At 38.5% G+C, this 26,979-nt stretch overlaps 2 protein-coding genes across 2 annotated transcripts; one reads left to right on the top strand and one right to left on the bottom strand.

Moving 5' to 3' along the window:
- Positions 1–610: 610 nt before the first annotated feature.
- On the bottom strand, positions 611–16,946 carry slc47a1 (solute carrier family 47 member 1). The gene is made up of 17 exons (XM_075487120.1): positions 16,717–16,946; positions 16,273–16,374; positions 11,713–11,781; positions 11,472–11,620; positions 11,020–11,062; positions 10,465–10,509; positions 9,010–9,107; positions 8,219–8,316; positions 7,391–7,504; positions 6,194–6,261; positions 5,031–5,139; positions 4,626–4,701; positions 4,474–4,543; positions 4,234–4,366; positions 2,049–2,143; positions 1,726–1,827; positions 611–1,612 (listed from the first exon to the last, which is right to left on the bottom strand). Exons 1-17 carry the CDS (start codon positions 16,816–16,818, stop codon positions 1,238–1,240), a joined length of 1,848 nt encoding a protein of 615 aa, XP_075343235.1. The 5' UTR covers positions 16,819–16,946; the 3' UTR covers positions 611–1,237.
- Positions 16,817–25,148, top strand: tmigd1 (transmembrane and immunoglobulin domain containing 1). The gene is made up of 5 exons (XM_075487367.1): positions 16,817–16,928; positions 23,532–23,816; positions 24,499–24,786; positions 24,949–25,052; positions 25,137–25,148. Exons 1-5 carry the CDS (start codon positions 16,817–16,819, stop codon positions 25,146–25,148), a joined length of 801 nt encoding a protein of 266 aa, XP_075343482.1.
- The last annotated feature ends 1,831 nt before the right edge of the window (positions 25,149–26,979 follow it).

Genomic DNA, 26,979 nt, shown 5'->3' with positions numbered 1-26,979 from the left:
TAATCTAAATACCGTTTATGCTAAACACATTTGCTATGCCAAGGGAAGCTTTATGAATGTAAAGCCCCCCCATCAACTCCTCTTTTTTATTTATTTATTTTTGTTACATATTTAACATGATGTGATAGTGTGATAGTGCCGAACCGGACCGGGGGACAGAGAGAGAGGGAGAGCGAAGAAGGGGAAAAAAAGGAACAGAAACATGAAGAGACAAACATAAAAAACAATGAAAAATCAGACAACCAGCTGCTACACCTGTAAAAACAAAACTGAAGACAATCCACGGCTTTTGTGGGGAATCCAGCCTTAGAAGCACCAGCAGCACCTGTAAGCAGACAAGCAGAGAACAAACACACAAACAAACAAACAAATATGTGTGCCATATGTTTGACAACAATTTCTCATGTGAATGTTTCATAAAGGTCTTTTTTTCCATCGTTTCTATTGGATCAAGCTGCATTTTCTGCTACAGCGTGGCTGCTGTTGGGTGATGGGACAATAGCAACACCTCAGTCACTGATCACAAATCTTTCCCTGTTGTTAGCTTCTTTGCTTATTTGATACTTCAAATGCAAGTCTTATTGATTAAGATACACGGAAGTACATTGAATTATTATAAAATATTTATTTATCAAATCTGTCCAGAGTCACGCAAGGGCAGTATGTCAATGACACAGGAATATAAAGTAACCATAAAGTATCAGCTATTTGTGCTGTCACTCTGTGTTTTACTTATGTATATGTCTACATCGAAATATTACATAAGCTTAATATAGATATTTACATTCAATCTTTTAATATTAAAACAAGAAAACGACTGAAGGTCAGTGAGAAAGGAGATTCTGTATATTTCCCAGTACCATATATAAATCAAATCAAGAGTAGGTTGAAAAATCAAAAGCTATCAGTAGAAAAACACATGTTCTTAACCGGTGGTGAATTTGTAATAAATCCTGTTGTCTGAGCGAAGCATCTCAGACTGGACGGGTCAAAACATGATTTTACAATAAGACATTTTTCTTTCTCTCAGTGTCAGGGCCATTTGACATTGCTTCCAGCTTTCTGTGGATTTACTCAGCAGCGCACCACTGAAACATTTCCCGTAGACATCGCTGACCAGTCAACCCACGAGAGACTGTTTACAAAGAATTAAATGTTCCCTGCTCTTGAAATAAATGTCTGTTTGTGAGAACTGTAAGCAGCAACAAGGTGTTTCCATTCCCAGGTCAAATAAAGCTCAGAAGGTTGGCGTTGGGATTAGTGAAGCCAGTGGTGTAGGAGTGGAGTAATTGGTCCAGCTTTGGGTAAAGTTGGTCCTACTCTGAGCGCTGGGCTCTGGTGGCGGGAAGGCAATGTGGAATGCAATACCTATGGTCAAAATAAAAACTGAAACCAACAAGGTGAGTCCCCGACGCATGATCAGTTGAGAGACGGAAAACTTCCCTTGCTGCTTGACACTGGAATTATTTTTGCTCTGCTCAACATCGCTCTCAGTCCTTTCTTTGGTAGCGTTGTTTCCCTCGGCCTGGTGAGCCACCTTTGGCTCCCGATCCTGGGTGTTGACAGGGCTGTAGCCATCTGTTTTCTGAGCTGTTTCGCTGTTTAACTGGACCTTCAGGATGCAAAGATAAATTTGTTGATGAATGTGTGAGTAGCCTCGATACCATAAGGTGAGCACAATAACTCTCCAAGATAACATGATGTAAAACTACAAGCTGCACTTACCATCTCTGGGCAGTCACTGATATCTGGCAGCACTGCTTCATTCAACAATATACTAGCAGGACGTTTTGATGCCACTACTGTCGTCCCAGCTCGCACTTGAGCCTAAAAACATGTCGAAGCGGGATGCATGAATACCACCATACATGATACAATTATTTGCAAACCTCGTAAACAGTATTCAATTAATTAAAGAACATAGAAAACACAGCAGGACATTTTACTATTTCACGAACAATACGAGTTCATCTTGAATTTGATGGCAGCAACACATCTCGAAAGGTTTGAGGAACATGTATGCCTATGAGGAAAGATGAGTCTCTCACCTTGAGTGTGACTTTTTTCCAGTTGAGTTTAAAGATCAGAATAAGGAAGAAACCCGCTTGGATGGAAACACAAATTAAGAGACCCAGCCACAATCCTAAAAAAGGACGCAAATTCAGACACACTCATTAGTCACAGTGTATTTGTATTTACTTGACACATAGCAGCAGTAATAACTCCGATCATCAGAGACGATGCTTATACTAAAGTACAAAGATATACAGTCAAAGTTGCAGTTGAGGCTGAGCTTACGTTTCATGTGATGATAGCACATGATGAGGAGTAAGTGGATTACCGAAGTGAATACATTTTATCACTGTGGGTAACTTGTATATCAATTAGAATTTCAAGACTGGCCTCTATTGAGCCATGTTGCAGCCACATCTAAGGACAAAGATGTGCTAAGAGCATCACCACAAGCATTTCTTTCAATCGGACACTGACACAGACTCCAACATATGCTCTTATGATACATGGGGAAGATGTTTAGTCGGCCATTACCATCAAAAACAAAATTAAAGCAAGAAAGTGTTTTATTGATTTGGATGCTTGTCCCAAATTTCTGTGAGTCATCAAAGAAAAAGCATTAATAGAGGCAAGAATGCGCACCTCTCTCACGGTCAGAGGACTGATGTACATTGAGAGATTTGTGTGCATGCACAGTCGCATGAAATGTTCAGAACATGAACACTTTGAGTGAACAGCCAAGGAGCTCCACTATAGCAGGGGGTAAACTGTGGACTGGAGGGAAGAAAATTAAATAGCTGTTGCAGCTAAATCCAGTGGGTTTGTGGGCTTTGCTAATGACCCCTAATTTAAAAACACAATTTAATTTCCAGCTATTTTTCTTTTTTTTTGGTTCCCACTACTTGAAAATCCAAATTCATTATGAAGGCAAAACTTCGGTCCGTGGTGTCACTGAAAGAAACTAAAATGAGTCACTCATTTTTCTTAAAAAAGAAAAAACTGAATTTATGATAATTAAAGATGCTTGTTTGCCTGAAAGCTGCTGAACCATGCTAAAGAAAAACTCAATCACTATGTCCCACGAGGTTAATGTTGCCATGAAGTAAATATTAAATAGCTTGAAGTTGACTTTTTAGACACATGCCTGTTTACTTTAATTATACAGTAACTAAACGTCAATATGATTTGGGGTTAATTACTGGGTTACAAGGGACTTATGAAATATATTAGGTAGATTCTATTAGTGCTATTTATATGTGCTGCTAAACAAATACCAAATTTCATACATTTTTAAAGGGAAATTCCACCAATTCTACCCATCAAAGTCTGTTTACAAGTGTACAAGACTGTGTCCAACACATCATTAAAAAACAATACACAGGTTTCTGTGGTGGAGGCTGCAAAATTTCCTTCAATAAAAGAAGTGTGCGTGTACTGTATGACACCTTTATCCTGCTGCTCATCTCTGCTTTACTTAACTTTACTTTGCATAAGTGCAGCACAATCTTACGGTGCCCGTGGTTAAGTTGCAAAGGGGCACCAGGTTCAGAATACAATAGAAAAAATATCTAAATCCCTGTCTTTAGTAACTTTTAAACCTTTGTTAAAACTTTTTTTATACTACTGTTATAGTTTGAATTCATCTGAAAAAAAAGCATGAAATCCCCCACAAATTTAACATGGCCAGACTCGAGGTTTACATGTAAACTCTCCAAAACGTATTCATTGCCCAGCAACAATTGAACCAAATGTTACAGTTGCATTATCTCTTACAGCTAATGAGTTAACAAACACTTTGACCTGTTAATGATTGATGCGACATGAAGTATTGATTTAAGTCAAGGGGCAGTTACCCAAAGGTGACACTTTAATTTTAGTGTGGCTGCCTGCAAGCGTTAGTGTGCTGAGTTTAGTTCGCTTTATATCAAGTCCAGCATTCAAATGAGATGAGACACATTTCATTGCATCTGGTGAGATGAGAAGTGTCCTTACAGTACAGTTTACTCTGCTGTAGGTAATGGGCCTTGACTGCTGACTGAAGGGCGAACACAACCACTTGGTAAAATAAGTGTAAGTTCTTCCAAAATACTTCACCGAAATCTTTCTAATTTGTAGAAAATAGACAACTGAGGAAAAAAAACATTTGCAGTGAATAGTTTTGTGGAACTAAAAATGGAAGCTTCGGATACTCTCTTGGCATCAGTGTGATGAAAAGATTACCTAATATTCTCAGCTCGGCAAGAAACATCAGAGCTATTCCTACTGGTAGTCCGATGAAGTAGTAATTAACCAGGTTGGACACGGCAGCAATTTTCTGCAAACCACATCCTACAAGAATCCCTGTGCAGACACACTGAAACAAAATAGCAAAGGCGGTGATTCATGAAAGCAAGCAAACAAACTGTGGGTACTTTTTAACACATGCACTCGGTTCAAGAAAAGACAAGGACTGTAACATACCTGAAGTCCATCAACGAATTGTAGAAATATGTAGACTGTCAGGTTGTCCGAGACAATCGTCACAATTTTACTGCAGAGGACAGAATAAGATAATCAATACCGAGTTGCCTTTACACAGTACAGGAATGAATATGTGTTGGTCTGAAACTCACACATCAGGGGTAAATATGTAGCCAACGACTGACTTACAGCCAGCGATGCCGACACCCTGGAACACAGCAAGCACTCCTGCAGCAGGGAAATTGGACACATTGGACATAATACCTGACAAGGTGCACAAGTCCAACACATCTTAACAATACAGGTTTTTTTTTTTTTCTATGCATGTCACAGTTTACACAATCAAACCAAATCCCATGGTCTCAAGTTAGATAATGAATTTTCTGTCCTTTCCCAGAGGTGAATTACCACAACCAACTAGAGTACAACTACATCAGAGCTTCCTGCTCGTGCTGTATTTATAGACACGAAAAATAAAAAGCGATTTTCACTGGTAAAGGTCTGTGTCATGTCAGCTTTGTACAGTTGTATTCACAAGTGGAAATGTATCTTCGTACCTGACAGTACAAGGCTCACTTTGCAGGTTACAATGGCTCTAGCTGTGTCGCCAGCTCCCAGAGCATTCCCAACACGCACACAGGCAGCTACGTGGACACCTAAAGGAAACTGTAACAAACATATTCTTATTATTTGTGTCAGTTACAGTTTGAGCTAATCCTCTATCGAGAGCTGCAGTTTTCAGAGTCTGAGACTGTAAACTTCACCGAAGTATGTAGAAAAGAGAAGAAACAAAATACATCATATTCCACCTTTTCTCTTAAGCTAAATTTGTGGATGATAATGATACTGTAATAATTACTGTGTGTTTGTTTAATACCATACACACGAGGGATGTTGTGATATACCATTATTGATGATGTTAGAAGAATGAAATGTCAATATCATGTCGATAGTGCACATAACATAATATCCTTATTTAATCTCAGCTAAGAAAACCAAAACAATAGGAAAACAGGCTGCTTTCTGTGCAATTCTGAAGTTCCTTCCCTTTTATTTTGAGTGTTTCTAAATTGACTTAAAAAGAAAAAAAAGAGTATAAAAAAAATGAATTACACTGATAGCAATATTTTTTTCAAGCATTCTAGGGATATTTAAACACTAATATTGTGGATGCTTTCGGCTGTGATAACTGTGCAGGAAAATTCAGATGTTGTTACATCTAATACACACTCAGCAAGGGAGCCAATATAATGCAGTTAATTCATATAGCACCAATTTACAACTAAATCTAAGTTGAATTTAAGTTAATTATAATCCATTTATTTCCAATTCAGTTCAACGATTTAATTCTGTGAGATGGTGCTTATGAAATATCAATTTGTAAAAAGTTGACAAGCAAATGAAAACCACGATTGAATCAAATCTTCACTTCGATTCAGTCTGAGTCAGGTAGTCACATATTACTGTTTAACATATTGAGGCTTTGTGTACATCGAAAATGATATTTCATTAGTTTTCGACTTTGAAAAATTCCCCTAATGAATCTGATCTCTTCAACCACAACACAAATATTTAATCTTTCGATAACTGATATAATATTTCCTCACTTCCATTCACTGAGCCTCCCCTGAAACTGTGTGAAACCCCTCTTGAGAGGCTCGCCTCACACTTTGAAAAACCCTTGATAAAAAAATTGTATAATAGTACTGATGATCCATACCATGTACATGATGGTTCCTATTTCCGCCAACACATGCTGGGCAGCAAGATCCACCTCTCCCAGCACACCTGATATGATATCATGATACGATATTAGAACATCATCAGATTCTGGTGCATTAAAGTCACATTGAGAAAGAGTGAGCACTCACAGTCAGGGAACACCACATGTACAGGGAAAAAAATAATAAAGAGGTCAGATGGTTTGAATTTTTATCTCAACTTTTTCATTTAATATATCCAACTTGCAGAAAAGTCTTTTTCTCCTTCAAATGAAGACATTCGTTTATGTGTTCCACTTATTCCAATATTAAGGACTCGTTAACTGCATGCTCTGCATGTTACAGTCATTTGAAATGAAACAACAGGTACCAGTGTGCTACGTTTCAGTGTGTCGTAAAGTATTCCAGTCGTGTGCAGCATAAAATCGAAAAGCCATTTTCCTAAGTTTAGTGATTGCAGATTGGACTTTGAGCAAGAGCGAACCACTTTAAGGCATCCGCTAATGATTATATAAGAAAATAATAAGAAAGTTGCAGTCAAGACCTTTATAAATGAAAAAGAGCCAGAGCCTGTCACATCTTGCTATCAGAAATACCTGCCCAAGATTTTCACACAAAAGGAAATTACATGTAAATGACAACTTGTATGACAAAAACTTTTACTGGAACTGTGCAAAGTGCAGTCCAGTTTTTTATAGGTCAAGGTCAATTTGATTTATACAGCACATTTAGTGCTGTCCATTAAAAATACAGTGAAAAGATAAAAAGCGGAAACATTTGAAATAAATGCTCAACTGTGTTTAAAAGTGCAAAGAAGTGGATCTTGAATAGGGACTTAAAACATCAGACTGTCTGAGCCATTCTGTTGTGGAGAGGCATAGTTTATGATTCATAAGTATTTCACTATACCCAAATCTGTTTTGTGTGTGTGTTGTTTGTTGCGTGAAATCATATGTTCAGGGCTGTAGAATGGGCAGCAACACCCCACAATAGCTGAGTATTGTAGCTGCAAAACTAAATGTTAACTAAACAAATCACTTTCACAAAACAAACAGTCTGCAGCTAACTTTATTAAAGATTGGAGGTTTTGTGTATTTCTTTAAAAACAACCGACACAGTAGGATATGGGCTTAAATATTCAAATTTAAGTTCAAAGACTGATGGAAGCATGACTGTGTGTTGCAAACAATACTAACCTGAAAGGAAGCCGCCAACTTCCCAGACCCACCATTCAAAGCAGACCATGAAAAAACTGGGAATAGCCAGCTTCATGTAAGAGCCCCAGTCCTGCAGACAGTCAGTGGACCAGCCTGCACAGAGTCCCAGACAGAGTCATACTCAATAAAACCAATGTCTCAAGACAGAACTACTCACATGCAGCGATTTCAGAGATTCATTTGACCCGTATGAATATCTAAAACTGTGGGTTTGGTCTCTTAGTATTCGACAAAGCAGTTTCATGCTAGATTGTATGATTGATATGTAAGTCCGCAGTGCGAAACATTGCAGTTTCACTCAAAAAGAAAAAATGATAATAATAAAAGAAAATTGAATAACAATATTGTCTGCTTCGTTACATCGTTACATGCATACAGCTTCCTGTTAAAGTGGAAACCTAAGAAAAGAGATTTTATTCAAGTAGAACTTTTAAAATGTATATAAAAAGGACACTTTTGACAGTCATGCAGTAGAACCAAGTTCACCCAACATTGTCCAAAGACTTTTGACTTTTCTACTTTGCTGTCAGTTGTGGCTGGTTAGGATTAAGCGTAAAACAATATATAGATTGTTCATATAAGTTAGATGTCAGATTAAATATTAATGAATGCATGATTACAAGTTTGCAACATGATGCCTGAATGCTTCCCTTTACAACATGTAAATTAAAATGCACCCATCTCACTATTTTTTGTGTCCTTGTTAAGGCAATCCAACATTTTGGACATGTGGACAAGCATACCTGTTACATGTTTTCTTGTGAAGCTGGGCTCTATTTAAATTCCCCTTTTTTGTGTAGACCTCACCTCCCCATGTCTGCTTATGGAGCTTCTTCCACCGGATGTAAGCAAGCAACAGCAGGCAGGTGGCAATCTGAGAGAGACTCTGAGCGATTGCTGATCCCCTGAAAACACACATAACAAAGCAATACCACTTCTTTATGTGTTGGACATCAAAAACAGTCAAAAACTGTGATTACACTTATTTATCTATGCAGATACTTTTGGAAGGATCACACAAAGAAATGGTGAAGATCCAGACAGTTAAAGTTACAATGTGGTTTGAGGAGAATGGAATTCGTACAGTAGAATAGGTCTTCACAATTAGCAGGGGTCCCTGCTTGATATAGGACAGGAGGGGTGGAAGCCACAGGACCCCAAGCAGAGAGGCCTGATTGGTCGACTGCCTGATTAATCAAATGTTTGGCCAGCTGGAACAAGATCAACTCCTGTCATGGTTCTTTCTTCTTTCTCTGCCCTATGCTGCCTCCCTCTCTGAATGAGCCAAAAAATAATAAACTCCAGTGCACTGCTGACTCGGTTTAAACAAAAACAAATCACTCCACAGAGACAGATTATGAGACTGAATGCATAAAGAGTCTTCTGACTTGGTTCTCTTTCCAAACTCTTAGATTTTAGCCTATAGCCCTCTCTTCTTTGAATGATTGAGCAGTGTTCAGTATTGAAAAAGAGATTTTCTCTTCCTCTAATGCTATAGGTGTTTTACTTATATATTTTTATCTGTCAGTGACGCCCGATAACATATCAAGCAATACAAAGTCCAACCAAAATTTAAACAGGCTGCTTGACACACTTACATGACACCCAACTTGAGGACAGAGATTAAGACATAGTTGACCCCCAGGTTGAAAATGTTTGCCACGGCAGCCGTGTACATCTGAGGCATAATGATCCCCTGAAAGATAAATAGGACATGAAATCCAAAATTAGTGAACCACTCTGTAAAGGTAACAGTCAAACAGAATTAAAATCGTACAATTATGTACAATCTCTGAGTTACAGCATGGTCTATTAATGTTTCCCTAAGAGAAATGTAGGTAAAAGTTAGAAATCCACTAGATTGTGCTAGATTGAGAAGAATAGAATAGAATAGAAGAATAGAAAAATACTTTATTCATCCCCCAATGGAGGAAATTCAAATTAGTCAAGTAGCTCAAAAAATTATTAAAATTTACAATGATGAACAACAACAATAATAATACCAATTGTGATAAAAATACTACTACTAACTAATAATAATGATAATAATAATATTAATAAATGACTAAATAAATAAATAAAATCAATTAATTTGAGAAGAACTCAGCAGTCACTGATGATAATCACCAATAATGTATCACACTACAAGATATTCCTAAAATTACTGCGCTAGAAGTGGCGATCACAGAGCACTGCACGTGGATTTCATGTGGTAGAATTGTGTAAACAAGTTGGAGACGAATTACAGGAAATTAACACAAACTTTATGGCCCCACAATACAGGAAAAAGAAAACACACAGGCAAGAGGTTAAACAGGTCTGGTTCAAAAAAATGGTTTCAGAGATGCAGTCAAGTCGGACTGTCTATTCACGCACTGGACAGGAAATGTTCATTTAGATTTTTGTCAACACATGCCAGCTAACCATATAGTTTTAAAGTTATATTGTTCACAGTTATGCGGAAACTGCTTAGCTTAGTTGCGCTGATATCGTAAGCAACAAGGTTAAGACTTAAATATTAGATATTTCTGATATTGCCTGGACTTTCCTGACTAGTGTAGAAGCAATTCAAGCGATGTAAGACTGCCTCTGTGAATTTCATATCAAGCTTATAGGCCTTTAGTCTGATCTCAGCATAAGAGCCATGAGGGCGTATTGTTAGTTTTGCTTTAACAATAACAGGAATATGGAAATACGTGCGGAAATTTTGGCCTAACAGTAAAACCAGAGAAAAATTTCATCAAAGTTATACTACATCATCCTGAAAGGAACATAAATGTCTGAAAGAATGATCCTCTACCCCCATCAGTGACACCACCAATTAAAAGCATCTGATTGATATCAAAATCATCAAGATGAACAGAATGAAGTTCTGCTCAAGTGTGTGAGATCACGGTTAAGCATGACATCCTAATATGAATGCATTTTACACTTCTGATGGCTTTTGTTGACCATCGAGTGACACCTTTTCCTGATTTTGATTTGTAGAATTGAGCACATCAAACTGTCATTTATCACAGCAGAAGTGTTAAAGCTTCTCCTGCTGGATTTACCTGGTTTTGTAGGTAGGTGACCAGCAGGTGGTGCAGGAACAAGGCCTGTAACAGGGAAAGACAAAGCAGATTAAGAATCGAATAAAGCTGGCAGACAAGCGTGGATTTTTGAAGCAAATCTTTGATCTGATGAGAAAAATTCTGCTGATTTGACACACATTTCTCGGTGTATATTGAAACTACGCTGCTTATATATAGTTAATATGCAGAATAAGAACTGGGTTAACATGGAGCTGTTATTTGATGATTACTATCATTGCAGCTGACAGACATTTTAACTCGATTATCTCAAGTCAAATTGAGGGGTAATTGGAGTAAGCATATCATGACTGACAGAACAGAAGTAGAGTGCTTGTCTTCCTTTTGAATCTCGGAATCATTTTAACATTTCTGTATGATACCAGGAAAGATGTCTGCATATCTACAGCTGCTAGATGCCCATTATTGCAGCGATGCAGCTTCCTGTGCGGTTTTCTTTGATTGCTATACTGCTTCGAAATGTAATCTACCAATGTGCTTTGTGTTGCATTCAGAGTTTTCAGTTCATTCACTCACTGGAACAGCAGGTAGAAACACCATCAGATAGAGCTGGGCAATTCTGAAAAGTAGGAAAATTAAGTCAATTTCTTTAGGTTGAACATACAGAAAGATGTGTAGACATGTTCCTGTGAGTACACAGGATCAAAACATATGTTCACATTAAACCTTAGCCTAATTGCCTGTGTTCCTCATACTTTGATAAACAAAAGTGCCACCATAAAACACAGTGTGTTAACGTGTTGGAAATCTGTTGGGGTCATATCGTAGCTTTAAGGCCTTGGTAAATTTACATGAAAAAGCCAATCATTAAAAGATTTCAATCAAGATAATAGAGACAGTAATGTCAGTACTGCTGATAAGAATTATAGACATGGCACTAAAGATAAAGAACTGCCGTTTTTAAAAATCCTAAACCACAGTTTGTCTTCAAATTAATTTGAAGACAGAGTATCAGTCCATGGATTTACCTGGCCACCTCTTCGTCTTGGTGCAAGAGAAGCAGTAAGTTTTGAGCGTTTACTAGAAGACCCCAACAAGGCAGACAAAACAGCACCAGGATCAGTGAACTTCTTTGTAGTATTACTCCCACTCGCTTCATGTTCTTACTGCCAAACGTCTGTAAACCAAATGTGAGAAAATCTGATTGTTTCAAACTTTTTTTTTTAACCTCACAAGAAAAGTAATGCATAAAACATGTAGTTTGCTCACCTGAGAAATGAGTGTGTCACAAGCTATAACAAGGCCATAGCCTGTTGGAAGTGTGGTCACATTAATGGTCTGAAAGGTAAGGGGGAACAGTTGCGAGTGAGACCTCAGTTATGAAAGGCTGTAATTAAAATATTTTGTATTCATGTACATTTTGATTAATTTTGTCCATGTCCAATTTTATCATGATCTAGCTTCTACAATTAAATGGCCTGTGGGCTGCTTAAGGTCTTTGAATGTCCAAGGTACATTGAACCAATCGCTTCTAATTCCATACAATGAGAGTGTTATCTATCATTCATACACTTACATACATACAAAAGCATTATGGGGTTCAGCATCTTTGCTCAGAACACTTGGACATGTAGCACAACTGTTTGCTAATACGTTAGCCATGAATCTATGTATACTTAAAAGCTGGACTGTTTGTTCAATTTAAATATCCATTTATGACCTTGTATAATCTGAATTATGTTGTGTACCAAATTAACTGACAGGAAAAGAGAGTGGATTGCTGCCATACTTAAAAATTTATATTGCACAGATGTTGTATCATTGCGTTATCAATTTTCTGATTGATTTACACTTAGAAGTAATGACGACGGTAATAAGACTTTTTAGACTTTTTTCTGTCCATTTATATTCACTGATTTATATAGTTACAGTATTTTTTCATGTTTTTTCGGTTTATGTCCATTTTTATGCATAAAGGATGTCCAATGAGTTTATTATATTTTCTATTTTATGTAGACACATGTGCCCATCCAAAAGAGAGCCTCCCATTGGATAATTACTGCATGGAAAAAGAAATCTTGAATGATCGTGATCAGCGATCACTTTGGTCAAATCATATTGTAAAAAAACAACAGTAACTCCCGGCTATGATTAATAGTGAAAGTTTACTGGAGCATTTCCACATGCACAATGTGAAGGGAACTCAAGGGATTGGGACTAAACAGCTGTGTAGCCTTAAGAAAACCACTTATTAGTGAGGATAATCAGAAAAAAAAGCTTCAATTTGCTAGGGAGCATTGAGATTGGACTCTTGGACTCAATGGAAGAAGGTCATGTGGTCTGATGAGTCCAGATTTACCCCATTTTTTAAAGTGATGGGTGCATCAGGGTAAGAAGAGAGGCAAATGAAGTGTATAGTGCCTACTGTGCAAGCCTGTGGGGGCAGTGCTATGATCTGGGGTTCTGCAGTTGGTCAGGTCTAGGTTCAGCAACGTTATGTGCTCACAGAATGAGGTCAGCTGACCACCTGACTATGAATGACCAGGTTATTCCATCAGTGGATTTTTTTCTTCCCTGATGGCACGGGCATATTCCAAGATGGCAATGTCTGGATTCATTGGGCTCAAACTGTGAAAGAGTGGTTCAGGGAGCTTGAGACATTGTTTTCACACATGGATTGGCCCGCCCTGAACCCCATTGAAAATCTTTGGGACGTGCTGGAGAAGACTTTGCATGACAGTACGACTCTCCCATCATCACTACAAGATCTTGGCAAAAAATTGACGCAACTCTGTAAGGAAATAAATGTTGTGACATTGCAGAAGCTTATCGAAACGATGCCATAGCGAATGCTGCTGTAAAGATGCAAAGCTAAAGATGGTCCAATGAAAAATTAGAGGCCTGACTTTCTTTTGGGAGGGTCAGTGTATATATATATTCTATGCACACATAGAAGGTTTAGTCTTTTGTTTAAAGTCTTTTTCGGATTGATGCTGTTTAAATTGTTTCCATTATATACTCATAGAGATAACTTTAAATTGAAAGAATGCATGAGTTTTCGAGCATGAAAGTCCAACAGTAACTACTTAATTCACATCTTAAGGTTTATCTCAGCTCTTCTCACAGAGAAAAAGAGTGCTCGTTATCTGATACTATCCAGGCGTGTCTCAATGGAGGTTCCAGTCAGATAAAAACAAGAGGCAAATTTTTCTCTTTGTCTTGTCTTATGCACATGGTGTCTGGACCTGTGTACTATCTTTGGGTTGGACTCACACCATCTGAACCTCGACCTCATCTTCATTTTTGCTTTCTCTTGTCCCCCTTAAAGGGACAGTTCGCCTCTTTTGACATGAAGCTGTATGACATCCCATATTAGCAATATCATTTGTGAACATTTTCTTACCCCCTGCTGCGTCCTGTGAGCCGAGTTCCAGCCTCGTTTTGGCGTTGACGAAAGTAGTCCGGCTAGTTGGCCAGGTCCCGAAAATAAAGCGTCTTGCTTCTCAAAACAATATGCGTTCAAAAGAGTAATACATTTGCATCACAAAATCGTTCTCCGGGAAAAAGTCAGACCTCACAATCGCTTGGCGCTATTTTCTATCCCTTCATATCAATGCGTACAGCTACCTGCCGATAGCCGCACCTGTCGCGGCGTTTACTGCTCGGAAGCAGGGGACTGCTCGGTCTGCACTTCGGTCTGCACAGTTTACACAGCCCGTAGTGATACGAAGGTAGAGAGAAATAGCACCAAGCAATTGTGAGGTCTGACTTTTTCTGGATAACGATTTTGTGATGCAAATGTATTACTCTTTTGAACGCATATTGTTTTGAGAAGCAAGACGCTTTATTTTTGCGACCCCAGCCAACTAGCCGGACTACCTTCATCAACACCAAAACGAGGCCGGAACTCGGCTCACAGGACGCAGCAGGGGGTAAGAAAATGTTCATAAATGATATTGCTAATATGGGATGTCATACAGCTTCATGTCAAAAGAGGCGAACTATCCCTTTAAAGGGGAACTGCGGTATTTTCAACATTAAGCCTCTTTTCTGAGTCGTCTGCAATGTTTTAGAACCCCCCTCACCGCTTTTTTGATGTTTACTGCTGTCTCCGGTATTTGCCTAATTTTGATTCTTCTCAACCTGCTTCAGAATGGCAAGTCATGTGCATGTCTAGAAAGGTCCGTAAAAGCACAATAAATGTTCGTTTTCAAAATAATCAACTCACCGGAGCGGTTACTGGTGTGCACTGGTAATCCATATCAAATTTTGTTGCGAAAAGTTGCCTCTGTCGTGTTTTATTTGACATTTTGTACTGGATGTTCTTTGATATTACTCCGCCACCGCTAAGAAAATAGTGTGAGCATGAACGAGCTGCCAAATAAAACACGACAGAAGCAACTTTTCGCAACGAAATTTGATATGGATTACCAGTGCACACCAGTAAACGCTCCGGTGAGTTGATTTTTTTTGAAAACGGACGTTTATTGTGCTTTTACGGACCTTTCTAGACATGCGCATGACTTGCCATTCTGAAGCAGGTTGAGATGAATCAAAATTAGGCAAATACCGGAGACAGCAGGAAACATCAAAAAAGCGGTGAGGGGGGTTCTAAAACATTGCAAACGACTCATAAAAGAGGCTTAATGTTGAAAATAGCGCAGTTCTCCTTTAAGAAAGTCTATAGAATTAGTGGCTGCTTTTTTTTACCCCACTAATCAACCTTTTCCAGTGTAACCTCAGTTAGTTTATCTTAGTTTTATATGTGCTCATTACCTCATAAGAGAAAGTGTTTATTTTTGTGTCGGGTGGCCACGGCCCAAGGCTAACAAACAATCCCATTAAGAACTGTGTCTTGACAGAGTCATCATCAACCCCTGCAACATCCTGGAACAGAGTAGTGTGGTCCAAAAGGACTGCTACAGACACGGAACAAGCAGAACCTAGGAAGAACCCAATCCAGCCGAAGACAGTGACTGAGGCTGATTCAAGAATTTGATAAATTGATTGTATGTTTTATTCATAAATACACTTCATCTTCCTCTTTTTAATCAGGTCACTTAATCTTAGAATTCAAACTTACATGCATTTTCCTGTTCACCACACTACTACCACATGTCAGAAACAGTTTATGCTAACTCAAGAGTTATACCCTTCATTGATTTGCATTTTATGTTGTCTATTTATGTTGTGTCTTTCTTGGTTGATAGTTAGTTAATTAATAATAATAATAATAATAATAATTAACTGGATGTTTTATCATAGCATTAATTCAAACTCCCTGACAACTTGATTGATGAAGATGATTGCATTGATAAAATTCTACCTTTTAGATTAACTAATCAACATCATAAATCAAATTTTTACTTAGCGTTACTCTTATAATCAATAAGTACCTGGTTAGGTTGAGGCATTAAAAAGTAGTTGGTTAGGTTTAGGCATAAAAACTACCTGGCTAGGATTAGGAAAACAGCACAGTTTGCATGAAAATTGACACTCTAAATGTAAAAATCTAAGGATGCCGAGTTTTATCCCCTCAGCACAAGAAGGAAATTATTCTGGAAACACAAAACAAACCTCTTGCTGAAGACCAAGCTTTAAAAGTCATGCTGGGTGACATGAAAAATGCACAATGTATGTCCCTCAGCACAAAAAAAAAGAATTTGGTTTCCTTATTCCCAAGACAGTAGACCTGCAATCTGCAGTACAGATAACCAATAAGGCAACCCCCCCATCCCTCCCTCCTCCATGTCTCAGCTGTCACATGTCACATACACAGACACATGCAGGGTATGTTATACTTAATATGCATAGGACCATAGATCATACCGCTGAGGCAAGTGCATATCCAGCCAGTTCTGCATTGCCAATGTGACCACAGAATATGGTGGTTACAAACGGCATGAGAAAGTTAAGAATCCGAGACAGCAGCTGTAGAAACAAACATAGATTTTACTTTGCAGACAGCCCATTACTGACACAGCAAGTTATTCCTTCAGACAGCTTATCAGTACTCGGCAAACTAAAGCAGTGTTGTGAAATCATCAGGCACAGACTGATATGTTCATATACGGTAAGAATAGACCTAATTTTTTCACTTATTGCACACAATGAATATTTCACAAGTGATTGCACTATTAGATTGGATTATACACTGCAGATTTAACTCTTCTTTGCACCAAAGAATAAAGTGATGAATGTGCATGTACTCCAGTTACAGTGCTGAATAACAAACAGCTCCTTTGACCAACACTTAAGCTTTCCCCTACTCACCAGTGGTCCTGTGAGACGTAAGACGTGGTAGAGTTCTTCCCTGTAGGCTGGTGGTAACCAACGTTTCACACATGCACACCAAAAGAGCTTAGAGCTGGCCATGGTTGCCCCCTCATCCCCCACAGGCCCTGCCACCTTGTCAACAGGAACCCCTGCAACGGGCCCCGCAACAGGCCCTGCAACAGGCCCTTCACCCGGCAAGGGGTGTGCAGGTTCCAGAGAACCCAACTTCTCCATTAAAACACAAAAAGAGAAGACAGGAGGGAGAGAGGAAGAAAAGCTACGAAACAACAGAGGGAGGGAAAATGGGAGGGAGTAAGGGTAAGAAGGGCAATCAGCCTATCTGGGTTCAGAAATATAACACATGTGCTTCTTTAAAGTTATTGATTGTATAATGTTTGGAGGAGGGGGAAACTCACAGTATGAATAAAAGAGAGAGTGAAAAAAAAGCCGACACAGTAGAAAAAGCCCTGGATTAATCCCCTGGACTGTGTGGGGAAGTCGGGTTGATTACATATGTACTGTAGCACACTCTCATTCCCATGGGCGTCAGTTTGATTTCAGAAGTGCTGGGGACAATTACCATAAACCTAAGTAAGGTTTGAAAAGTGCTGGGTACAAGCTAGGCCCATTATTTCCGAATTGAGGTTTCATGATAAATAATTGGCATTGTATTAGATGATGCGTATTGACGCGATATTGTCCCCATATTAAAAGTTAAAAGCCATCTGCGCGGTCTTGTTTAGGCCGTCGGAAACATCCTGGGTTGGGACAAACTTTAGAGTAGGCCCTATTCGTATTTCAAAATCCGCATTTTAGTACAAGACACGATTTCGGTTATTGCACAGCCCTTGACACACCAACAAATCTCAGACAAACCTCGACCAAGCAAGAGCGCATTAGGAGCCGTAGCCTGGCTACAAACAGCCCTTGCCCTGACAAAGTTTTCAAACATTGCCAGGCTATGAAACGACGGGCAAGAGTGAACGAGCAGCAACCCTTCTGTGAAATAAGTTTTCATTCAATGTCTATCTCGCCTGATATGCATCATAAACACTGACGAATCCTCACCTGCAACACCAGCGACGTCTTTCATCGCTCGTTTACACTGTAACAGACTGCAGACCGCAAGCGCAGTGTGTGGGAGCGGAGCGGATTCAACATAGTTGCTATTCAGCAATGGGGGCTGATGCCCAAAGAACAGGCACACAGGGAGGGTTACAAGAAACTGTGGTGACCCAGCAGTGACAGAGCAGTCAAGTCAGAGCAAGGTTATTGTCGGAGGGATAGATGGTGTTTGAGTGTTTGGCCAGTGTACAGCACGAGTGAGTAAGTAGTTTTCTTGGTTTCTGGGTTTGTGTTAATGGTCTCTCAGGGCTCAGTAGTAATCTGATAAGGAATGCTTGTTTGCACCATGCATACAAGGAGCTCTGATGGCACAAAGTCTGGGCTTCGAATAATTGAATCCACTGATGTCTGTGTGTGTGTACATGTATAAACCACTGATCTTATCTGAAACTCAGTGTACTTTGACCGCTATTTTTTTCCCAGAGTTCGCCCTTCACGTGTCATGTCTACACATACAAACATAATCACGTGGGCACACAAAACTGCCTTTATCCATTTTTCCTGACACAGCTTGGCAACTTAAACATTTATTCCCGAAAGTTTTACAGGCAAAACCACCTAAATTATTAATAAATAACCTAGTCAGAGTGACTGGGTTGATTTAATCACTGAAACTTACAGTAAGTTACTCTGAAAACACAGTCAGTTGGTCTGCATGATGAGATTAATTAGATTATAGCTTTTGGATAATGCTCCTTATTTGAGCAAGGGCAATTATCCAAGAATATATGGCGGTGAGTAAATGGAATCATTGGCACAAAGCATGTCATACCCCGGTACGATAGGTGGCGCTGTACCCATTTCAACTATTGCTAATAGAGCCACTTCCGGTTGACCTCTTCACCACCAACAACAACAACAACAAACTCAGGCATTCAAGTAATATCGTCTCCTTTGACTTCCGGGTCACGACCCCGGGAAAAAATCTTGAGCAAAGTCCAATTCACCACGTGCTTCAGCGTCTACAAGCACGTTTTGTGTGACTTTCAACCGAGTTATTTATGTTGGGGTCTTAATCCGACTGCGAGTAATCCGATCCGGTCCAATTTTTAGTCAAACTAAGGTGTGTACATGAACTTAATAACTCTGTCTTATTGTAATTTAGCCATTAATCCGATTCTTTCAGTGCCATGTAACCCCACTGAGTGTGGAAGTGAACAGTTGATAATTGTTGCAGTTAACAAGCATAGGAGGCAGGTGACCCTTTAAATCAGGTGAGGAGGCCATAGCTGCAGGTTTGTGGCTAAGGAATAAGAGTGTGTGTGTGAGCAGGTTAGAATTGTGCAATATGACATAGGGAGGACATTCTTCTTTCACTACTGTTCCTGTTGCAGTTGTAGCCAACCTTTGCCCTTTGATTAAACCAAACACATAATGATTTCTTGAACAGAGGGAGCAACCTGTCATATTCAGAGCTTATAATGTGTTAAAGTAATATATGGGCAGGGAAGACTGACGTTCACTGGAGCCATTACCAATATAGATGGTAGTATATAAGTTAAGCCGGAATCACAAGAGTTGTTCTGAAGATGTCAAAGACTGAAGACAGGGTTAGCTGCTACAGGCTCTTAGTAAGTTTTTGGTCTGGTTGGGAGAGAAACTCTGATATAAGGTGGTAACAGCAAATTTACTATATGTGACATGTCTGCTGCCTACTGTAATATAAGTAAACAACAAACATATTCAGTGATGCTTACTGTGTATTCAACATATCATTCTTACATTTTATTAACTTCTTCCAACAGGAGAAACTTTTTCCTCAGATGGTCAATGCTTCCCCCTATGGGGAGGAGAGGGAGGCATGGAAACATGCACATGTGCTCTCATACAAAAAAAGCTCAACTGTATTTAACTAAAAAATAGTACAAAGCCAACAAGTTAAATATTGAAAGTGAGAGTACATGATTAACCATTTTGAGTTTGATTCCAACACATGTTCATTTCAAAAAGGTATGGACAAGGAAATTATAGACTCAAATGAGGGGTATTGCAAACAATCCACTTACTGGATCATCAGTTAATAAATTTAGACGGCATCTGGTCAGTTACATAAGAAAAGAGTGAAGCATGTAAACTGCAAACTGAGTCTTTTCATAGGCAAATATCATAATGGGCTCAACCACTCTGCAACACTGGTCTGTGTGTTACTTACTGCAAAGTAATTTGTGATTTTATTTGCCTGGGTCTATATTTTCTGATCAGTTTCGATAAATTGATTGATTAATCTGGTATGTTACATGTAAACTCGTTTTCTCATTTGGAAAAATTTTGTTCAACTGAGCAACACAGGAGCACTAACGATAAGTCGATCAGAACCCTGAGCGGGACTGACTGTGTTGAGTGTTCTGAAGAGTACATATGGAGGAGAGCACTGTTTTTCCATAACCAGTCAGCACTCTGACGAGTCTGCCTAAGCTCAGTTGATTTTACATTGCTCGGTCCCACTCCAAAAATCCTGGCAAAACTGGTATGTTGGTGAGTAGAGTTAGATTTAGATTTTATTCAGCCAGATTTGTTGGTTTCTATGGTTAGGGAGGAAACAAATGCCCTCCTCCATGTAAAACCATTAGAACAGAGGTCTTCAACAGGGGGTCCGCGGAAGTACTGCAGGGGGGTCGCGAAATCTTTGGTTGATTAGACGATTTTTAACTTTTTTTATTTTTTATTTTTTATTTTTTTATTTTATTTTTTTCAAACAGTTTTTTCTCACAAATTGTGTGCAAACGTGTGCCATCCACAGATGGTTTGAGGATTCATTGTCCCATCTACATGTTTAAAGTTGAAATCTGTGGATTATTTGAATAGCTCAGTGTTGTATGCAAGATGTTTGTTTATAAATGGCAGTGGCACGGCCACCCTGTACCTTGCACATGTTCCAACTCTCCATCAGTTTGGGGGTCCCTGGCCTGAAAAACGTTGAAGACCCCTTCATTAGAAGGAAGGCAATGTCAGACTTGAAAAGCTGTAGACAGAGAAAAAAAGGCAGCACTGCATTACAAACACAAGTCTGTGGTATAAATCATTGCATAGACAAAATTTCTGAAAAACCACTGTTAGTGCACTATGCTTATTGTAAGGCAAGGCAAGGCAAGTTTATTTGTAGAGCATAATTCGTACACAAGGCCATTCAAAGTGCTTTACAGCTACATAAAATCAGAAGAAACCCAATAAAATCATTCCATAAAACATAGAAATAACCATTAATTAATTAAATTGTAGTGCTGCTCTGTTAAAAAAAAATGGAACATCAGTGACATTGATAACACACTCATAGCATCAGAATTTTTAAATGTTGGCAAAGAGTAAAAGAGAGTAAATTAGCTTTAGCTTTTGCTTTGTTTACCATGGGGGCTTTTATAATAGTTTTTTTTTGTATTAAGAACTAATTCTATTTGAGTTTAAATCTACCTGCATCATATTCCTATGAAGCAAAATTAACACTACAATGTTGTAGTATTTGCTTTCCTGAAAAATTGTCAAGTTAATTTGTACATCTTTTTCACCCTTTTATGTCTGAAATAATGAAGTTGCTATTGATAAATATATCTATGAACTAGTAATTAGTAGTAATTACTTTATTACAGAATAATGATTATATCCATAGCTAGGTATGTTGACATGTTGAACCAGCACCTTTATAGCCAAGCTCAGACGTAGATGACTTCTGCTATATCATGTATATAGCAACTATTTGCCCTTTGAGAGGCCTAATCTGTGCTCAGCAAACCGCATCAAGGTATAAAGCATTAGCTTTTTCATTGATCAAGCCTGTATTCTTTTTTTATATAAAGTATACACTCATCTAAATACATTACATACATATTTTAATGGTATGGATGCTGTCAAATGTTAATGTCGTTTGAATAATACGAAAAACAAGAAAAGAGTTCAGGAAATAATTTTCCAAACTTTACTGGTCAGTTATGAGGACATTATATGACACAAGAATGAGATTTTATAGATAAGAATAACGGTTTTTTTCCATCTTATTGAATAGCTTTTATCTCCCCATTTAGACTAGTTGTTGACTTCTATCGTGACTTGATTCATCAACAAATATGCAGACATGTATCGTCAAATGCATTTTAAAAATTACATTTAATCACAGCCTTTCAAAACAACCTTAAAATGATTCTTACAAGGACAATTGAAAGCTATTAAAAATCTTGTAAAATGTGCAGTCACATCTTCACATCCACACCCAGCAAATTTTAGTGCCGCTGTAACGACTATTGCCTATAAAAAGTTTGCACATCATACGAGTGCAACAATAAAAAATAGAGAAAAAGTCGTGGGTCGGGAGGTTTGAAAGAGTGTTGACAGGAACAGGTAAATAAAATTATGACAAAGCCAGTAAGAAAGCCTCTAAAAGAGTCCTGAGGATCATATAAGAGCTGCTGAGGATTCACAGAACCCTTCACATCCTCATACTCCCACACTGTGAACTCAGACGGGGAAACATAGATAAGAAATAAGAAGACACTCACTGACAGGTAAGGGCCTCTTCCTCAGCTGATCTACCACAAAGTTTATAATAAGAGTTATAGTGTTCATCTATTTCAATGGAATGAACTCGGAGAGCACTGACACCATCCTCTATTGAAAGAAGGAAAGGGGTAGTCACCATATTTCTATTCCTTAAATTATATTTATAGCATAGATTTACTTTATTTAGCAAAGAAAATCTCATTGAGATAAAAGAGCTCGTTAAATGGGGCATTCTTTGTGAAAGAGGATGATTCTGCGTCCTTAAAAATTCACTCTTTCAGAGGACAAATTTTGGTGAGAAAATAATGTCACAATAAATTGGTTCCCTTTCTTAAACATCCTTTCCTGGCTACAGAGTAGAGTTTTTTTCTTAAACTTTTGGTTAAGAAAACTAGTGAATACATCAAATTGATGATATTTTTTGCACATTATAGAGATTGAATTAAACATTTTGTCAGTTCCTGAAAGGTTATCTGTGATTGTATAGCGTATTTACAGCAGGGGAATACTGTCTTCTGTTTTGTTTTTGTTTTGTTTTTACTGGAATTGAAAAAAATGGCACCCTGTCATAGATAATATCTGGATGAACGGCCTAGCATTTTTTCTTCCATCCATCCATTTTCTTTCCCTGTTTTATCCTGTTCAGGGCCAAGTGGGATAGGAAGCCATCCTGGATAGGTTGCAAGCCATGTAGTACATGGCTATGTAGTATCAACAATTATTATAAACTGTTAACAGGAATGTTTTTTGGAATGTGAGAGCAGACTAGAGCAACTGGAGAAACCCCACACATGCACAGGAAAGATTAGCAAACTCCAAAAATAAAGGCCAGCAGGTTTAACCATTAGACCACAGGAACGACACACACATTTTTCTTTTTCTTTTTTTTTTTGTTCTTTCAAAAAGTACTTTTGTTCTGGGAATTGAGATAAAATGGGTGTTCTTTGTGATGACCCATCCTTTATTTTCAGTTTTATCCAAGGAAGGCTAATACAATGTTGATGTTCAGAAGCGCTCTTTTTCTTTTGCTCCTGTGCGAAGCAAAGCAGACATTAGGTAAGCTTTTCTGGTCACCTCTTTAAGTCGCATTATTCAAAATATAAAGTACCTGTTCCCTCCATCTTTTTGTGACATCTTTGTCCCCCATTGTTCAGTCAATCCCTGACAATTTCAACATCTCTCTTCTCTGTCCTACCAAGGCATCAATATCCAGTCCACCCCAGATATCAATAGTGGGGGTATTATTCAAGTGGACGCTCAGAAGACTGTATCTCTGAAATGTGCGGTTGACGGTGACATTCCAGCTGATGAAGAACTGGTGTGGCTGAGGAATGGCGCAGTGGTCCAACTGAATGATGACAACAAGAAGGGTCACAGCAGTGTGTGTGTCACACCTGTCCTCACTGAAGATAACGATGCAATTTTCACTTGCCATCGGCACACAAATGACTCGGATAAAGCATCCGTTACCCTGAATGTCACATGTAAGTCCAGAGCCGGCCCAAGGCATATGCCAACTGTGCGGTCGCTTAGGGCCCCCACGCCACCAGGGGGCCCCGAGAGCAATTTTGAATTTAATTTTGATTACAACTTTATTTTTCTGTAAGATAATGTGAATGTCATTTGATTCTATTTTGTATTTATATTTTGAACATTTTGCACACCATTGCACATCTGAAAGAAATTCAACTATTTAACGTGTTTACTATAAATGCAGTCTCCAGCCTGCTGATGTTACTTTCAAATAGTTAAATTAATGAGCCATACTTAAACATCACTCTTTATGTAGAAGTTAATTAAACCATATTTATGAGTTTGCTATCCCTTTAAGGTTAAAAACAAGAAAGACACCTGTATAATTTAAGAGGATTACAAATAATGCTAATGATTGTGGGTCCGTTACACACATAACAGTGTAGCCTATGGAATAATGAGGCATCTGGAGCTGAGGTGATGGTAGGGGGGCCCCAAATTAAATTCTGCTTAAGGCCCCATAAAGGCTTGGGCCGGCCCTGTGTAAGTCCATCTAAAAAAATCCTGTTAATAAAACTGTATATATATATATATTCTTTCAAAGCTGAGAGATACCTGCATTTACCAGAGTTGAAAAAAAAAAAAAAAAAGATCAGCTTTGATGACATTAATACCTTTTCTGATCTTGCCCAGATGCCCCGGCGCTCTCAGAGTCAGAGGAGATCAAAGTGGAGTTGGAGTCGGCGCTGGTCCTGGAGTGTGACATGCGGGCCAATCCACCGATCTCATCTATGTCATGGACACTAAATGGAAGCACGGTGGATCTATTAGAGGGTGGCTTCACTGTGACCAATGACGGCGTTACAAGCCGGCTTCAAGTCAACAGTGTGAACAAGCACTTGCATGAAGCCACGTATAGATGTATATCGGTGTCTCCCATGTATGGAGAGCGCGGCAACACTTTTGATGTGCTAGTGACAGGTGAGTTCACATAATCATCTCTTACTGATTGCTTCTGAGACAGCGTCTCAGTGTTTGCTCATTTTACATGATACTGTATTGCTTGTGAATGATCTGCACACCAAATGATGATGCAGAGGGATGTCACTGACGGGGGCTGATCATCTTCCTCCTTATCTGTAGAAAGGACCCTGAATTTCCCGCTGATGCCCATCATAGCAGGAGTGGTGGTCGTGTGCGCCACTGCACTCCTTGCCATAGTATCACGGTGGAGTAATATCAGACAGGTAACACACGAGACATTCACACAGATTAAAAAGAGACACTCTCAACTACCTTAATCTTATAATGCTTTTGTTTCATTTTAACAGTGCTTCAAGTAAATTGTACCAATATACCAACTCTGTGCATTTCACCAACTGAGGGAAGCCGCAAGGATGTCACCGTTCTCTATTTTGTGCAAAAGTCTATGATTACCCATTTATGTAACTTATTTAATTTCTCAGAAACATATTGATTTTCTCTAAAAGAATACTTGAGGAATGCCAATGGATTAATGCCATGCATATTTCTGTCTGTTGAATATGAAGCTACAGCCTAATGTTACTAGCGTAGTTCAGGAGAAAGACTGGGGGCTCACCAAAGATAATCCCTTTGAACCATATGAAAAATAGTTCATTTCAAATCTGCTGTCAGTTTTTTTTTTTTTTTTTGTAAAGTTTGAACAGATCTAGGCCTGATGTTCCTTCTGTGTTCTACTTGTATGCTGTGTAATTAAGCTAACCACCTGTCGCCATCTTATTTAGTCCAGTGCAAAAAAGTCAATAGCCTTTCTCTATGTACAATAACCTTTCAAATCTGACAAAAAAAAAACATCATTTCATCAACTGTGTGTAAAATTTGGTATTTATTTGACTATTAACAGTGACAGAAGGTTTTCTGAAACCTGCAATCTGATTTTAAGCTTGTTACAATGTGATGGGGGAAATGATCTTGCAGGCCTTTCAGTCTATTGAAGTATGTTCACTTTGTGGTGTGAAAAGTGAACTCACCAGTGAGAACTGGTGATGTATGAGTTATTATAAAAACAGCAAGAAAAGTCAACATTTGATTTAGCAATAAGAGAGGTGGTGGAGAAATGAAAGCTATAACTTTAATCCACGAGGATAGGCTTGAGCTCTGTGGGATACTATATGACTTTTAGCGTGGTCCTTGGTTATGGGATGGTGACATCACTAAATTGTTGGATTTAGAAAAAGATCATAAAATTGGGGTAAAATTTACCCTTTCAGGGGTTGCCTATGTAATGTAAAAATTTGACATTTCTTGCTGTTATTCAATCAGTCATCCTTTCTCTGTTGAGGTTGGACAACAATGTGTTTTTTTACATCTTGATAAGGAGATCCTTGACACTGACTTTGTAGCCTGTGGTGGACAAGTGAGTACATTATACACTTTGATGTGATACTGGATTGGACCTTGAATGTGCAAAAGTGCATTTTAACACTCCATTTCCTGTCTTGTTTTTAACATCTTTGAATAAAATACATAAAAATTAAAAGTGTGCTGGCATTGAAAGGACAATCTTCTTCTGGGAGCATTAAAAGATCAAATCAATGAGGTGATTCGTATGAATGTTACTCTTTTATTTATTTGATTTAATTGTTTAAGCTTTTTTCCCAAATAGGTTGCAGGAGTTTATAGGGACTTGTACAGTCATGTTTTTAAAAAAAAAAGCCATTCTAAAGTTTGATAAATGATAATCTGGCCCTTGACAGACACAGCAGACACATTACACCACATCACTATTTCTTTTAACAAAAATAAAACTAAAAATACTGACACAGTGTTTGAAAAAAATGCCACCACGAGGCTCACTGCACTCTGAAACATGTGCAAACTCCACTTCCAAAAAGTTTTCTAATAGCCAGCAAACTTTGCAACCGAAGTGTTCTAATTCATTTGAATTTAATCAGATTCATTTCTACGACATCATTGTCACTTTCTTGAATTACCCACTCGACTGTATGTTGAAAATATGAGCGATCCAGATCTACAACAACTGTCTCTATGAGTGTGTGACCATGTGCATGTGTGTGTCAACAGGTGCCAACCTGGATGGGTTAAAAGCCGAGGACAAATTTTGTGTGTATGCATGTATACATGACCAATAAATATATCTGATCTTGAAATATGCCATCATCATCAGATTCA

The sequence above is a fragment of the Odontesthes bonariensis genome, chromosome 16 (assembly GCF_027942865.1).
Source record: "Odontesthes bonariensis isolate fOdoBon6 chromosome 16, fOdoBon6.hap1, whole genome shotgun sequence".
Lineage (NCBI taxonomy): Eukaryota > Metazoa > Chordata > Actinopteri > Atheriniformes > Atherinopsidae > Odontesthes > Odontesthes bonariensis.
Note: the sequence above shows the minus strand (reverse complement) of the source record. Positions and strands in the feature narration are given on the sequence as shown.